Raw genomic sequence first — 17,278 nt, 5'->3', positions numbered from 1 at the left:
GGTTAGAAAGATGATTTTTTAAAAGTGCTACCCATTTGTTAACCTTAGATTAAAAAGTAGAAAAAACAATAAAGAAAATAAAAATTAAAATTGCAATTAATACCTCTTTTACTTTGATTTAAAATTTGTAACGGGGAGAGGGAAATAGCTCAGTGGTAGAGCACAAGATTAGCATGCACGAGGTCCTGGGTTCAATCTCCAGCACCTCTATTAAAAAGAAAAAACTGTAATAGAGGTGAAATTAGACCTAGTGTTTGGAGATGAGATTTGAATATGCAGAAATGGGACAGAGTATTCAGTGTTTCTCCCCTGTCTATCTCTTATTCCTTTAACAAAAGGTAAAGAACTAAGACTGTCAGGGCAGAGATCAGAAAGGGTAGGAGACAATTATCTTCTTTAATAACCTATATGTATGCAGACTAAGATGGCTTACAATCTAAGGAACCAAAGTAGTTGTCAAAACTCATTTCTCAGTACATAGCTACATTCAGGGATAGTTAGGAGGGAGGGGCCTACGAAGAGGCTAAAATAGCTGAAAAGAATCAATATGGCACTTAGAGGTATTTTTAGAAAAAGATAAGGGGCAAATCTAAAATTAACAATATATTATTTTATTACATAAAAATCATAAAAAGTAACATGAAAATGTCTTTAAAAAAAAAAGATACCAGGCAAAAATTTGTTTTAGAATAACTCAATTTAACTAACTTTAACTGAGTAAGACTTTTTATTTTTATTACTGGCTGAAATTCAAAGGTCAACATAACCTATGAAGTAAATTGTGAGTCATAAGGGGAAATCAGAGTCTGCACAATGACCTCAGCATAACTTGGGTCACCAATTGGGTTAGGAAATCACAGGTTTGGGGAGCGGCCCAAAACTTCTCCAAGTGTATCAGCTTTCCCCTGACAGGCATGGTAGGAAATCTTTCCTCTAGAAATACTGTGTTCAGAGAATACTATTTTGGTGCTTTGAAATAAGGTATTTACCTGTAACCATTCACACGACTGAAAATGAAATTCTGTTGTGAGTGCAACTCTCTTTAATGTTGTCCTTTAAATACTGTCAGGTTATGGACAGAGATTTAAAGAGCATAACAGGAATTGTTCTTTAGAAGGCAGATTTATTTCTGTTCCATCAATTCAGACCTATTACTTCAGCTACAGAGAATGTCTTCTAAGATCAGATGTAAAACATTAAAATCTATAAAATTTTTTATAATACCATTATAAGAGATGTTACACCTTAGCACCTTGGCCAGATTGCCGTTTGGATAATCCCTTTCCACGAAAACAGTCTACTATAGTTAAAAAAGAAAATGTAATAATTCAGTTTTTAAATAATCTATAATTTGAATCTATAATTTACTAATATCATGAAAATAATGTGGAGTTTCCAATTTTAAATGAAAGCTTACGCATTATATTCAAGGGTCTAGGCAAGCACAAAGATTATTCTTTTCCATGTATTCAAATTAACTTTGGCCACCTTAGTTTCCATTAACTTAGAGAGTAAAATATATTTAAAATATTTGATGCACTTCCTAAATATGCTCTCTGTTCAAGTTTTTAAAAATCTCAGGGCCATTCTTCTCTTCCCTCTTCAATCCATCCAACTCTGATCATGAACTTCTTATTCTAGAGTCTACACTCGTCAAAGATTCTTCATTACTGGCAGAAGTTCAAATTCCCCAGGCTGCCACTTCCATCTTTCTGCAATGCAAGTTGAATTACCTTCTCCCTGCTGCCTCTGTAAGGATGCTATACAAATTTGCTAATTACTACCCTTGAACACGTCTGTATTTTCTCAAAACAATGCCATCATTCCCACTTCTGCCTTCAATGAGAATGTACTCCTCTAACTTCCACATGGCAAAATCCTGCCACTCTTCAAGGCTCAGCTAAAACACCTCTTCTACGAGGCCTTTTCCCATCTCCCAAAACAAATGCAGCTGTCCTTCTGAGCTCCAGTATCTTCCACACTTGAGCCAGCAGTGCAGCACCTCACACATTCTGCCTTGTACTGCATCCCACCCGCCCAACCGAATATATCGTCACTTTTTTAGTAGGAGGGAAGCTTGTTTAGGGTAGGATCCTGTCTTCATTTTAGTAAAGGACGATGGTTGAGAGTGTGACCACTGGTATCAGACCGCTTTATGTTTCAAACCCATCTTCACAAGTCACTGTCTTGAGCAAATTATGCAATTGTGAAATGGTCTATGCCTCAGTTTCCTCACTTGTAACATGGGGATAATAACAAAACCTACCTGACAGGGATAGAGGGTTAAATAAGCACTACGTGCAGAAGCACTTAGGGCAGCTGCCTGGCCTGGTATTCAGTGAGTGATCACTGACTGCAGGGGTCCGCGACCTTTGTCTTCCCCATCATCATCATTTCTTACGCTCCACAGGCACCTAGCCCGGGCCTTGAATGTAACAAACGTTTAATTAATGCCTGCTAAACTGAACAGAACTTGTTACGGCTTTTCAAATCAAGCGGAAAATACAGCCACGTGGAAAATACTGAGAAGGGAAAACCAAAACCAAAGAGTCTCCTAAATGTAACATTTTAAATAAGCAAGTAGTAGATTAACAATTAAATACACAGTTATGTAAATGTTATCCAGATAAGTTACTTTTTGGAAAGGACATAACATTCTATGGATCTAACCTAAACGTGGGTTAGAATTCTGAAAGTTCTTGTCTGAAAGGCCCTTCACGTAACAGCTGACCCTTAAATGACTAGGCTTTGAACTGAGTGGGTCCACTTACATACGGATAATTTTCAGTAAGTCTAAGTCAGCCCTCTCCATCACAGCGTTCTGTATCAGCAGGTTCCACCAACCTTGGGCTCAACAGCAGAGCCAATGCTATGTTTGTGATTTTTGTGAGTCTGACTAGCTGAAAACTTTCACTAAGCAGTAATTTTTTTTAACTACTAAAGGGAATGAACTAGAATATTAAACAATACTATGGCTACAAACATACATTCACAATTTGACCTGAATTACTGTTGAATAAATCTGCAAAATAAAACCTCTCTTCTCTCCCCGCAGCACAGCATCCTGCACTTTAATCACTAGGATTCATCTAAGGGAAATGGATACCTGAGGAAGCAGAGCCAGGTGGATCCTGTACAGCACGAGGAGACTGGGATCTGACACGGTTTAATCTGATTTAGGGGCCACACTATTAGTGAAAGGCTCTGACACGCACTTTACGCACCAGGGTACAGCTTCACACTCTGGGTAAAGTCCAGCTCTATCTAACTCTTAATTTTCTCGCAAAGTATGATTTGCTGCAATTCAAATGTATCTTAGTAGTTACACGTTTAGAAAAAAGTCCTCAAGAAAAAAAAATGTGAACTATTAATTTTCTAAAATATGCATGTATAGATAAAAACTTGCTTCTAGATTAGTGAAGACTGTCTATAAAGTCATAGGAATTTTTAGTCATGACAACCAAATATGAAAACTTTCAATTTCTTCCTTCGCTAGATTAACTGCTCCTATTATAGTGACTAAAGAAACAAGTTCCAAGGCATTTTTTCTAATTTTATACTCATTTTTAAAAAGGAAACAACGAACCCTGATACTACATGGGCCGTTTTAAATGGAAGACTGTAAAATATCTGACATAGAAATATTGCCAAAAATGGCACAAATGGGCCTAACTTGTACTTCAAATTATTTTGGAAATGAGTAATGAAGTTATAAAAAATTATTTTCACTTTGTTGGTACAAAATGGAAAGAGCAAAATTCATAGCCATTTTATATTTAGCTTAGTTCAGAGTAAAAGACCTGGGAATGCACAGACAAGGACTAGACAACCAATACTTAAACAAGAATTCATTTTATAATGAGGAAAGTTACACATTTTCAAATAATTAACATTGAAAAATCTGGCCCTAAATTCAATTTTCAGCTTTAGATAATTGTATCTTAATTGCTAATGATGAAATCCAGGCATTATAATGTCTTGTTATAGAGCTATTAGGGAACTGAAGAACTATGGATAAAGTAAAAACACATATGCAGGTCATTTCTATATCCTCTTACGTCTAACTTTGAACCTTGTAATGACATTTCTCCTTAAATTTAATTTCCAAGTGCAACAAAAAGAAATTGACCCATAACATGTATTAAACTCCTACCCTGTTGAAAACTACATTAACTGATACTTGGACAGCTCTGAGGGATACAGGAATGTTTAACATTACAGTAAGTGTTCGCCAAATAAAAATATAAAGACCTAGACTCCAACTGAAAACGATGAGAGGAAACACTGATTAGAAAAGCAAGACAGCATCTAGAAGTTAAAAGCACCAGCTCTAGAGTTAGATTGCCTGCGTCTGAATCCTGGTTCCACCACTTATTAGTTGTAGAGCTTCACACAATGTAATCAGTCTCTCAGCTTCTCACTTTCCTTACCTGTGAATGGGAAGAAGAATAATAACTCATCTCAGGACTGGAGTAAAGACTGTATGACACGAAAAGTGCTTGGAATAGTGAATGACACAAATTAAGTTCGCAATAAATATTACCTAAAATTATTATAAAACTAAGGGAAAAAGAATATTTCTAAAGTAAAAACACTAAGTACGGCTGGCCAGTAATACCAGAGGTTGATGAGAGATTGAGAATATGTAGAGCAGGAGCACCAAGCCTGCTGGTCAACCATAAACAACGACAACTTGAGTTGCTAAGTGAAGATGAAAGTCAGGCACTAAAATATTAGTGCTAGTTGATACAAATGAAGAAGCCAGAGATACGTACATATGCAGAAGGCTGCAGAACAAAAATGAGAAAATAGATACAAAGAAAGAAGAGGCAAGAATCAAGTGTTTTAGTCAATAACAATGAGAAAGGTGTCAAATAAATGCACTGAAATGAAAACTTCTAGTCATGGTAACATATTTTTGGAAGTAACCAGCCGCAGGCTGTACTGATCAATTTGATAAAAGAGTTTTAGTAAGATATGATAAGAATACCTGCAACATCACTCTAATATCATTAAAAAAAAAAATGTAAAATGAAAGCATCACCATCCTCCCTCCCCAACAAGAAAATCCTCCGATACCTGGAGAGGAACTACTTAGTATTACTGTAGCGAGACCAAAAAAACCGTAAAAGGAAACAGCAATTGTCACATCAAGACTTTCAGATTTAGTGTCTCCTTGGGTACACCTCTGATTTCTGATTGCATCCAGTTTTTCTGCTCAATAAACAGTCTTGAATATTATAATCAACTTCTTTTTAATCAAAACTAGTCATATTGGCAAATCAGGTAGTACTGAGAAATATACTTCATTATGGCAGTTTTCTTTTTATGTGTGCTTTTAATCAGTTTTGGATGCAGGTGTACTTTGAAAAGAAAAGCAACAAATTTCTGTGGGCTACTGATGTCTCTAAAGTAAGAACTGGTTTTGCTAGAAAAAAGTAAAAGACAAAAATGAAATCAAATTTCGTTAAGTCTCCATGAAGCAATTCATGAACAAAAGCAGTCTAACTCTCCTAAAGAAAAATTAAAAAAAAAAAAATAAAAGCAGTCTTACTGATTTGTTGATAATTTCTAACTTTCACAAAGAGAATATGTTTCATGTCCTCCTATTTTTGGATTGTTTAATGAAAAAACATATAGTACTTACACCATAAATAAACCAGAACCATGTAAATGAAAATATTTCCTTATTCTCTTCTAAACACTTAAAATAGCAAACTTTCTTTCAAAATACAATTATGAACAAGATGACATTAAAGCCTGGGATTTAATTTTAAGTCGTATTCTTTTTTCAAAAATTAATTAATTAAAAGGAGGTTATAAAAAAAATCAACCTGTCCATTTTAGCAGATAGTTAATTTACTTGTGCAAACTGGCTATTGCTTTGCATGACTATTAATATAATACACGATTTTTTCTTTTTACTGAATCTTGCCTAAAACAAGACAGTGAAGTTCTTGTAATAATCCCCATTAAAGTACATTAGGTTTAATTCTTTTAATATTGCTAAGTTAAAATTTACCAATCAATATACTGACATACCATGCTCCTTTTGAAAATAAAATAGGTTCATAAAATGGGTTAAAACTGAGGATTGAATATATCAAAATAATCCATTTGTTACCATGAAAGAAAAGTACCACTTAAGCAAGTTCTTCTTAAATAGGATGACTAACAATAAACAGTGCCCAAGAAATTGCTCCAAAGTCAGTATCTTTGATTTGTTTTCTTAGAGGAAAAAATGAACTCACGAAGGTTAATGCTAAATAAATGGCTTTTACAAACTCATTAAGCACTATAAACATTCAGCATAGTCTCCTCCTTTTAAAATATGTTGATACGTTTCCATTAAATAGTTTCATCATCTTCTAAGTTCTCTTAATTTTAAATCCGTAGTTTTAAGAGAAAATAGATCATAATGGTAAATGAGGACATATTTACCTCTTTCCCTTCCCTTTAAATTCCACACAGAATATATTTTTAAAAAGAAGAAACATTAAGAGCACAGGAAAATAAGAAAGAACACCACTGCAGACCAGAAAATTGGAGGAAGTTCTAAACTAAAAATCAGAGGAGACTGACTAAGAGAAAAAAAATCAAATTAGAGAAAACTGAGGCTAAAATAAGCAACAGAGAAGCTACCGTAAAGGCCCTGAGAGACACAAAACACAAACTCATTGGTCTATAAATAACAAAAGCACAAGTATATTTTCTCAAATGTGATTTCTAAGTATGGAGAGTCTCAGAGTGAACAGTGGGATGAAGGAAATAGAACAAGGTAGCAGGCAATTTATGGGGGAGTCCCAAACCCAGAGGACACACTCCAGCAACAGGGAATACGCTGCCCAGCTGTACTCCGTCCTTTTGCCCTGCAGTCACTGGATGAAGGCTTCTGTCATAAGAATCTTATTACCCCCACGAGGGCTGGATTCTCATCTGGGCTGAGGAGTAAATACTCTCCAGCCACAAAAACTCCTCCATGTATGCTTTCAACTATACACACTAGAGATCAAGAATCACCACTCATTTGAAGAAAAATTAGCAACAATCTCATTAAATTTAAACTGAAGGAACACACCATTCAGGTAAAATAAAAGAAACAAAAAACTTCAAATATAATCGACATTCTCAGTGATATGAAAAGATAGTACATCAACAACAACAAAAGAAAAGGCTATTGTGAAAAAGAGTTCTACAAAACTAAAAACATGCCTGATAAAACAATGATAAAACAAAGCCTAAAAAAATGGGCTGATAATTTAAAGGTCCCAGCTGAAGATCAAATTACTGAGCTAGACAAGAAAGAAAGTCACCATAACCCAATGCAGAATGAGGAAAACATAAAGAAAAAAATGGAAGATTCAGATGCTCCAGTAGCTACCTAATAGAATGATAAAACAGAGAGAACTGGGTGAAAAGTGATCAGAGAAATAAAGATTTCCCTTAGCTAGAGATAGATTCAGGGGATGAGACACCTATAGAACACTAACAATTAAAAACAGATACTAATCACATCCTAGTGTAATATCAGAACTCCATGGATACAAATTTCAAAATCTTGTGGGGGAGGGGAGGTTGGGTGGAGAGACGGAGGGAGAAAACGATTCTTTACAAAGGTATGAAAAACATACTGATATCAGAATTCTTTTTAGCAAAATCAGATAACGTAAGTCAATAAAGCAGAATCTTCAAAATTCTCAGGTAAAATTTATGTAGAATTCTGTCAAGCCCAATTAGCAATCAAGTGAGAGATTAAATACACATTTTTAGTCATGCAAAGACTCAGACTAGCTCAACACATTCAGGTACAATCTAAAAATATTACTAAATGATCAATTCCAGTAAAACAAACAAAATCAAAGAGGAAGATGTAAAATACAAGAAATTGTGATGCGAGAGAGACAGAGAAGATGGCGGAGTAGAAGGACGCTCGCAGGTCACCCTCTCCCACAAATACACCAAGACCCACATCTACAGACCCATTCAGCCAACCAGAGCACCTGTGGAACTCCGACAGAACATCGCCCTCTTCAAAAGATAAAGACGCCAAAAATCTGGTAGGAGAAAAGGAAAAAAGAAAGAACAAAAGGCAAAGCTGCACGGGACAGGTCCCGCGGGGAGGGAGCAGCAAAGGAGGACTGGCGCTCGCTCGCTGGGTCTCCCCTCTCCAACTGAGAGGCCAGCGGGACGGAGGGGGAGCCTCCGAGGCTCGGATCTGTACAGAGCAGCCCTTGACTAACAGAACTAAGTTAAAGGGGCACAGAGCGTCCCCCCGACACCCAGCCTGAGACGCGGGCCGGCAGCCGCGGGCAGGGCCAGGCTGCACAAGCCGGGCGGAGGACGGGAGTGGCTGCACGGAGGCAGCCCCGGGGGAACGCAAGGGGCTGCGCGCTGTGGCTGTGGGTGCACAGGGCAGAACAACCTGGGCCCTCCATAAAACAGCAAGGTTGATGTGCTCTCGGGGGAAGGGTGCACACCCATCTCTGAAAACCCGCGAAACTTTTCGGGGGAAGAGAGGCGGGGCTCAGGCACAGCCGCCATATCCTCCGCGCTTAGCACTCAAGCGGGGGCGGGGGCGAAACCTGCATCCGCACCGAAGGGCTCAGCAGCCTCAAAGGCCAGACTGAGACTGGCCTGCAGCCCGGGGCAGATAGGATCCTTCCATCCTGGTCCCTCAGAGAACTTGCTCCACAAAGACAAACAAGGAGCTGGGTTTTGGCCTGGAGCAGGGACAGGGCTGTCCCTCGGTCTTCCCCGAGCCCACCTGCGGAGCGCCGACCAGGGCGGAGCGCCGACCAGGGCGGAGCGCCGACCAGGGCGGAGCGCCGACCAGGGCGGAGCGCGCAGCCGCACAGAGCAGCGGAGCTACTGGCAGCGGCGCAGGTAGAGCGAGAGCGGGCCCCCCCCCCCCCGCCTTTCGGGCAGGAACACAGCCCCTGACCGAGGTGCTGGGAGGGGGCACGACCCGCCCTCCTACCTGGCCAGTCTGCAACATCTGACTGGGGCATCCGGAGGGGCAGCGACCCGCCCGCCCACAGCAGAGAGCTGCACCTGACCCAGTGTTAGGAGGAGGCGCGATCGGCTTGCCGACAGGTGCTGGGAGCAGCACAGAAGAGGGCGCCAACAGAGGGCCTCTGAAAATAGCAAGCTGAGCTTCCAAAACAGGACGAAGACAGAAAGACTTCACATTAAAAGCACACAGACTCCAGGAGAACACCGACAACCCCCCCGCTTTTTGTTTTTTAAATCTGTTTTTACCTGTTCTATTTTCTATTACTCTCTTAATCTTTACTTCTTAATTCATTTCTATTTCTCTTGGGTTTTGATGTCCTGCTATTGATTAGACACAGGTTTCAAATACATCTATTCATCTCCCCACCCTTTTTTGTAAAGGTTTTAAAAGGACGTCTCAACCCGATTAATACTCTGCTTCAACTCACTCTTCTATTATTCATTATACACTGTTTTCAAACCCTTTCTCCCTTCTTTTAAAATTCTCTCTCTCTCTCTTTATTTTTTTTTTCTTTTTTTCCTAAGTTTTATTCCTAAATAGGCATCAGATAGATAAAATCCTTAAGGACCAAAATAAACAACTGATACTCCATAAACCACAGTGCCAAAGAGGTATGAGCAAGATGAAGAAGCAGAAAAACGTTTCCCAAATAAAAGAACAAGAGAAATCCCCTGAAAGAAAGATCAACGAAATAGACATTGATAGCCTACTAGATCAAGATTTCAAAAAAGGAGTGATCGAATTGCTGAAGGAATTAAAAGAGGTAGTGTTTAGAGATATACAATATGTCAAAAATGAAATTGAAGCTATAAAGAAGAGCCAAGTAGAATGGGTAAACTCATTGACAGAGATGAGGAATGATCTAATAGCTGTGCAAAGCCGACTAGATAATGCAGAGGAACGAATTAGTGATCTAGAAGACAGGGCAATAGAAAGCACCCATTCAAAAGAACTACAAGAGAAGCAAATAAAAAATAATGAAAATAGCATAAGGGACCTATGGGATAATATAAAGCGTCCCAATCTTCGCATAACAGGGGTCCCAGGAGAAGAAAGATCAAAGGGGATTGAAAAGGTTTTTGAAGAAATCATGACTGAAAACTTCCCAAACTTAAAGAAGGAATCAGATATCCAAGTACAGGAAGCTTAGAGGGTCCCAAACAGGAAGAACCCAAATAGACCCACACCAAGACATATCATAATCAAGATGGCCAGAGTCAAGGATAAAGAAATGATTCTAAAGGCAGCAAGAGAAAAGCAAAGAGTAAGTTACAAGGGAACCCCCATAAGGCTCTCAGCTGATTTCTCTACACAAACGCTACAGGCCAGAAGGGAGTGGCAAGATATATTCAAAGCCCTGAATGAAAAAAAGATGCAGCCTAGGATCCTTTATCTAGCAAGGCTATCCTTGAGGATAGAAGGAGAAATAAAGAGTTTCACAGACAAAAAAAAGCTGCAGGAGTTTAGCAACACTAAACCCATGCTAAAAGAAATATTGAAAGGGCTATTCTAAATAGAAAAGCAGCAGGATGCTACAGAAATGAGAAACACACAACTGGAAAGGTGATAACTCATGAATTACAAATAAAGTAAACATGAAATTATAAAAGAAGACATACAAATCACTGAGAGTGGGAGAGGGAGGCAGGGAAATACAGAATATTTTTTTCTTTCTTTTTTAAATTTTTTTAACAGTAGGATGGGTTTGAGATCATGTTACTATCAGTTTAATAAAAACAGTTATAGTAATGGGTTGACAGATTTACAAAAAAGGGTAACCACAAGCCAAAAATTTACAAAGGAGTCACAAAAATTAAATAAAATCCATGATAATACAAAGGAAAATTACCAAACCACAAAAGGAAGAAGAAAGGAACAAAGAGGATACACCAATTCAACTGCAAAGATAAGTTCAAAATGGCAATAAACACACATCTATCATTAATTACTGTAAATGTTAATGGACTAAATGCTCCAGTCAAAAGACACAGAGTGGCAGACTGGATAATAAAGCAAGAACCTTCAATATGCTGCATACAAGAGACCCACTTTAGGGAGAAGGACACATATAGATTGAGAGTGAAAGGATGGAAAAGGATATTCCATGCAAATGGAAAAGCCAAAAAAGCAGGTGTTGCAGTACTGATTTCAGACAAAATAGACTTTAAAACAAAGGCCATAAAGAAAGATAAAGAAGGACATTTTATAATGATTAAAGGAGTGATACAAGATGAGGATATTACACTCGTTAATATATATGCACCCAATATAGGAGCACCTAAGTACATATAAGAATTACTAACAGAGATAAAGGGGGATATTGATGGGAATACAATCATAGTTGGAGATTTTAACACTGCATTAACATCACTAGACAGATCTTCCACACAGAAAATAAACAAGGCAACAGAGAAATTAAATACTACAATAGAAAAACTAGATTTGGTGGATATTTTCAGAGCATTACACCCCCCAAAAATAGGATATACATTCTTTTCAAGTGTACATGGAACATTTTCCAGGATCGATCATGTACTTGGGCACAAAAGAAACCTCAACAATTTTAAGAAGATAGAAATTATCTCAAGCATCTTTACTGACCACAATGCCATGAAACTGGAAATCAACAACAGAGAAACAAAGGAGAAAAAAAGGAAAGCATGGAGATTAAACAACATGTTATTGAAAAAACAATGGATCAATGAGGAAATCAAAGCTGAAATTACAAAATACCTTGAGACAAATGATAATGAAAGCACAACCACTCAAAACCTATGGGACACAGCAAAGGCAGTGCTAAGAGGGAAGTTTATAGCGATACAGGCCTTCCTCAAAAAAGAAGAACAATCTCAAAGAATCAATTTAACCCACCACCTGAATGAATTAGAAAAAGAAGAACAAAAAGCCCCAAAAAGCAGCAGAAGGAAGGAAATAATAAAGATCAGAGAGGAATTAAATACAATAGAGATTAACAAGACCATAGAAAAAAATCAACCAAACCAAAAGCTGGTTTTTTGAAAAAGTAAATAAAATCGACAAACCTCTGGCCAAACTCACAAAGAAGAAAAAAGAGAGAGCACAAATTAGCAAAATAAGAAAGGAAAATGGAGAAATGACAACAAACAAAATAGAAATACAGAATATCATATGAGAATATTATGAAAAACTATATGGAACCAAACTGGATAACCTAGAGGAGATGGACAAGTTTCTGGAAACATACTGTCCACCAAAACTGAATCAAGAAGAATCTGAACACTTGAACAATCCGATCACTAGAAAGGAAATAGAAATAGCAATTAAAAACCTCCCTACAAATAAAAGTCCAGGACCGGACGGCTTCACCGGGGAATTCTACCAAACATACAAAGAAGAACTCATACCAGTCCTTCTCAAACTCTTCCAGACGACTGAAAAGGAGGGAATACTCCCAAACTCATTCTATGAAGCCACCATCACCCTGATACCAAAACCAGGCAAAGACACTACAAAAAAAGAGAATTATAGGCCAATATCACTGATGAACATAGACGCCAAAATCCTCACCAAAATTTTAGCAAATAGAATCCAACAACACATAAAAAAGATTATACATCATGACCAAGTGGGGTTCATCCCAGGGACACAAGGCTGGTTCAACATACGCAAATCAATCAGTGTAATACATCACATCAACAAGAGAAAGGACAAAAACCACATGATCATCTCAATCGATGCAGAAAAAGCATTTGATAAAATTCAACACCCATCTATGATAAAAACTCTCGCCAAAGTGGGTATAGAGGGAACATATCTCAACATCATAAAAGCTATATATGACAAACTTACAGCCAGCATAGTACTCAACGGTGAAAAACTCAAAAGCTTCCCATTAAAATCTGGGACAAGACAAGGATGCCAACTCTCACCACTCCTATTCAACATAGTCCTGGAAGTCCTAGCCACAGCAGTCAGGCAAGAGAAAGAAATAAAAGGGATCCAAATTGGAAAAGAAGAGGTAAAAGTGTCATTATATGCTGATGACATGTTACTATATATAGAAAACCCTAAAAGGTCTACACAAAAGCTACTAGAGCTGATTGAAGAATTCAGCAAGGTAGCAGGTTACAAAATTAACGTTCAAAAGTCAGTTGCATTTCTTTACAGTAAGGATAAATCAACAGAAGAAGAAAGTAAAGAAACAATCCCCTTTAAAATAGCACCCAAAGTAATAAAATATCTGGGAATAAATCTAACCAAGGAGGTGAAAGAATTATACACAGAAAACTATAAACCATTGATGAAGGAAATTAAAGAAGACTTTAAAAAATGGAAAGATATTCCATGCTCTTGGATTGGAAGAATCAATATTGTTAAAATGGTCACACTGCCCAAGGCAATCTACAGATTTAATGCAATCCCTATCCAATTACCCAGGACGTATTTCACAGAACTAGAACAAATCATAATAGAATTCATATGGAACCATCAAAGGCCTAGAATTGCCAAAGCATTACTGAAGAGAAAGAAAGAGGCTGGAGGAATAACTCTCCCAGACTTCAGACAATATTACAGAGCTACAGTCATCAAGACAGCATGGTATTGGTACCAAAACAGACATATAGACCAATGGAACAGAATAGAGAGCCCAGAAATGAACCCACAAACTTTTGGTCAACTCATCTTCGACAAAGGAGGCAAGAATATACATTGGAATAAAGACAGTCTCTTCAGCAAATGGTGTTGGGAAAACTGGACAGCAGCATGTAAAACAGTGAAGCTAGAACACTCCCTTACACCATACACAAAAATAAACTCAAAATGGATCAAAGACTTAAACATAAGACAAGATACAATAAACCTCCTAGAGGAAAACATAGGCAAAACATTATCTGACATACATTTAAAAAATTTTCTCCTAGAAGAAATAAAAGCAAGAATAAACAAATGGGACCTAATGAAATTTACAAGCTTCTGCACAGCAAAGGAAACCAGAAATAAAACAAGAAGAAAACCTACAGAATGGGAGAAAATTTTTGCAAGTGAAACCGACAAAGGCTTGATCTCCAGAATATATAAGCAGCTCATACGACTCAATAAGAAAAAAATAAACAACCCAATCCAAAAATGGGCAGAAGACCTAAACAAGCAATTCTCCAAGGAAGACATACAAATGATCAAAAGGCACATGAAAAAATGCTCCATATCACTAATTATCAGAGAAATGCAAATCAAAACTACAATGAGGTATCACCTCACACCAGTCAGAATGGCCGTCATTCAAAAATCCACAAATGACAAATGCTGGAGAGGCTGTGGAGAAAGGGGAACCCTCCTACACTGCTGGTGGGAATGCAGTTTGGTGCAGCCACTATGGAAAACAGTGTGGAGATTCTTCAAAAGACTAGGACTAGACTTACCATAATGACCCAGGAATCCCACTCCTGGGCTTGTATCCAGAAGGAAATCTACTTCAGGATGACACCTGCACCCCAATGTTCATAGCAGCACTATTTACAATAGCCAAAACATGGAAACAGCCTAAATGTCCATCAACAGGTGACTGGATAAAGAAGCTGTGGTATATTTATACAACGGAATACTACTCAGCCATAAAAACCGACAACATAATGCCATTTGCAGCAACATGGATGCTCCTGGAGAATGTCATTCTAAGTGAAGTAAGCCAGAAAGAGAAAGAAAAATACCATATGAGATCGCTCATATGTGGAATCTAAAAAACAAAAACAAAAACAAACAAACAAACAAAAACAAAGCGTAAATACAGGACAGAAATTGACTCACAGACAGAGAATACAGACTTGTGGTTACCAGGGGGGTGGAGGGTGGGAAGGGATAGACTGGGATTTCAAAATTGTAGAATAGACTACACTGTATAGCACAGGGAAATATACAGAAAATGTTATGATAACTCACAGAGAAAAAAATGTGACAATGAGTGTGTATATGTCCATGAATAACTGAAAAATTGTGCTGAACACTGGAATTTGACACAACATTGTAAAATGATTATAAATCAATAAAAAATGTTAAAAAAAGTTGCATTTTGTGAGGAAATTTTCTATACTTACTCGGCTTCATGTGTGAACTTTTCTAATTAAAGCATATAGGGAAGTTCTTGGCAAATACTAAGCAATAATATTTGTTTAATGAATCAATAAATAAATGGATATTGAAAAAAAAATTGTGATGTGTAAAAGCAGTAAAACTAAACTTACTAATTTACTAGTTTAGTTTTACTAAATTTAATAATTATTGATATGCATGATGTTAAAAAGAAATGATCTAAAATTAAAGTACAAAAGTATTTTAGAATGACTGTCAGGGAGGAAGAAATACATTTACACTAAAAAACTCTAGACATTGTTAGAAAAGAATGACAACATTCAGTAAGAGGAAAGCTTTTTGACATCCTCAAAATATTCCTTTTATTCATTTATACAGAGATGCCTGATAATGGACAAATGATCTAATTTCTGTGCCTTTAAATTTAATATTAATTTGATTTTATTCAGATATATCCATACCTTGACATCAATTAATCCTAACTGGTGTGTAAACATCACCATTATATTGTTTCTAGAGGTGCTGAACCCTCTCTGAAACAAATTACACAAAAAATGGTTATAAAGATGGTTTTGAATGTCTTATATAGAATGGAACCAAATAATGAAATCAGGTATATGAAAGTGTAACTCAGAAAGTTTCAGTATTAATTCTTGGAAAATTACTTCTCTCAAAGTTCAGATGACCAGAGAATCTTTACTGTGGAATTGTACTATGTAAAAAAAGTCCATATGTGAGAATATTCAAATCGTCTGTCGCAACTGTTGTGTTTGGAGTTAACCTGAATCCATCACAATAGTCTTCATTTTGTTCAGTAAGTAAATTTGACATCTTATTTTTCTTCCTGAGAAATTTGCTAATTTTGAAAAGAACCGGTATTTACAAAAAAGAACACAAAGTCCTAAACTAGCACCATGATTGTAGGCAGAGGGCCTGCTGCTAAGAATGCTCATGAACGTTAATTTTGAAGGTCTAAATGAGCCTTCAATTTACAAAGTACTCATTAAGAGCAAGCCAAGCATGAAAAGCCATTTTGTCTTCACTATTGTACTAAAATGCCCTCTTGCGCACTTCCCTTTCACCAATTTCAGATGAAGATAAATAAACGTTTCTATGGTACAGGGCATCTGGAAATGGGTTAATACCTAAGTTAAAAATATTAAACAGAAGAAAAAAGAAGAGTATCTTTCTGCTCAGTAGACAACAACAAGCTATATATTTACAGTATCTATAAAATAGGGTCTTTCCAAGATCTAAAAAACTTGTTTTTATCTTGTTCCTAATGTCACAGTGCGACAGAGGGGGTTAAATGCCCATCCTTTGACTTCTTGAAATACAAAACAAAGGACCACCAATTAAGACTCTTCAGATCTCAAACATCACAAGGATGCACGGGAATGGTAATTTCTATAGCACCCAAAGTGTAAAACATAGAAGTCTATTATAGATTAAAACCAATACACAAATTATGCTTCAGCATAATCTTGCCCAAGTTTACTGACATTCAGGAACAGGTATAATATATTCTTCATACTCTTAATAATTCCAAAATGAATAGAAGTTGGAAACTACCACTGAAGTTTCCATTAGTCTCCAAGGTCAGTGTCATTCAGTGATACAAGATCATTTTGGACTTTACAACAGTATGGTTAACTTTCATTACATTTTAGATTCTTTCTTCTGATCATATATCCATCTAGAAGCTAGGTACAGCATTTTAATCAAGTAAAATATTATGGACTTGCCACCCTTGGGATATTTTTCAAATGCTTTTGGAAACTTTTATAGAAGGTAATTTCAGTCATGCATATTTGGACTAATTTATTTAGCTGAGAATGAATACAAAAATAGCTCCATATGCATACCCATGAAAATTTAAGGAAATGAGAAAAATTAAGATTGGGTTTAACTGCAATGTTTCTGAACACTGCAACTCAATTCACATTACTAAATGTTTTAAAGACAAGAAATATGTTCTTTTCCACTTAGTGAGATCAACATTTCTCAGTGCTTTAACAGAGCATTCTATACCTCTTTCAGGCAAAAAATGCAACCCAAGAGGCTAAATAAATCTGAATTTGCAGTTAGCACATATATACACACTATTAAATATCAGTGCTAGCTTATGCTATCATTAAATTCAAAGTAAGATTATGAAATATAAAGACTAATTGTTCCTAAATCATATCCCACTAATAT

At 36.9% G+C, this 17,278-nt stretch overlaps 1 protein-coding gene across 4 annotated transcripts in view; it reads right to left on the bottom strand.

Annotated features, from left to right (window-relative positions):
- The window catches only part of COMMD10 (COMM domain containing 10), a 161,136-nt gene that overhangs the window by 15,706 nt on the left and 128,152 nt on the right, over positions 1–17,278 (bottom strand). Inside the window, exon 6 of one of the 4 annotated variants that reach the window (XM_031448862.2) lies at positions 3,844–4,430. The exons of the other annotated variants lie outside the window; for them this stretch is intronic. Within the exon in view, the coding sequence (XP_031304722.2) occupies positions 4,410–4,430 (21 nt within the window). The 3' untranslated portion in view covers positions 3,844–4,409. Of the gene's footprint in view, positions 1–3,843; positions 4,431–17,278 lie in introns of those variants that run through there. 4 annotated transcript variants of the gene reach the window in all.

The sequence above is a fragment of the Camelus dromedarius genome, chromosome 3, assembly GCF_036321535.1.
Source record: "Camelus dromedarius isolate mCamDro1 chromosome 3, mCamDro1.pat, whole genome shotgun sequence".
Classification (NCBI taxonomy): Eukaryota; Metazoa; Chordata; class Mammalia; order Artiodactyla; family Camelidae; genus Camelus; species Camelus dromedarius.
Note: the sequence above shows the minus strand (reverse complement) of the source record. Positions and strands in the feature narration are given on the sequence as shown.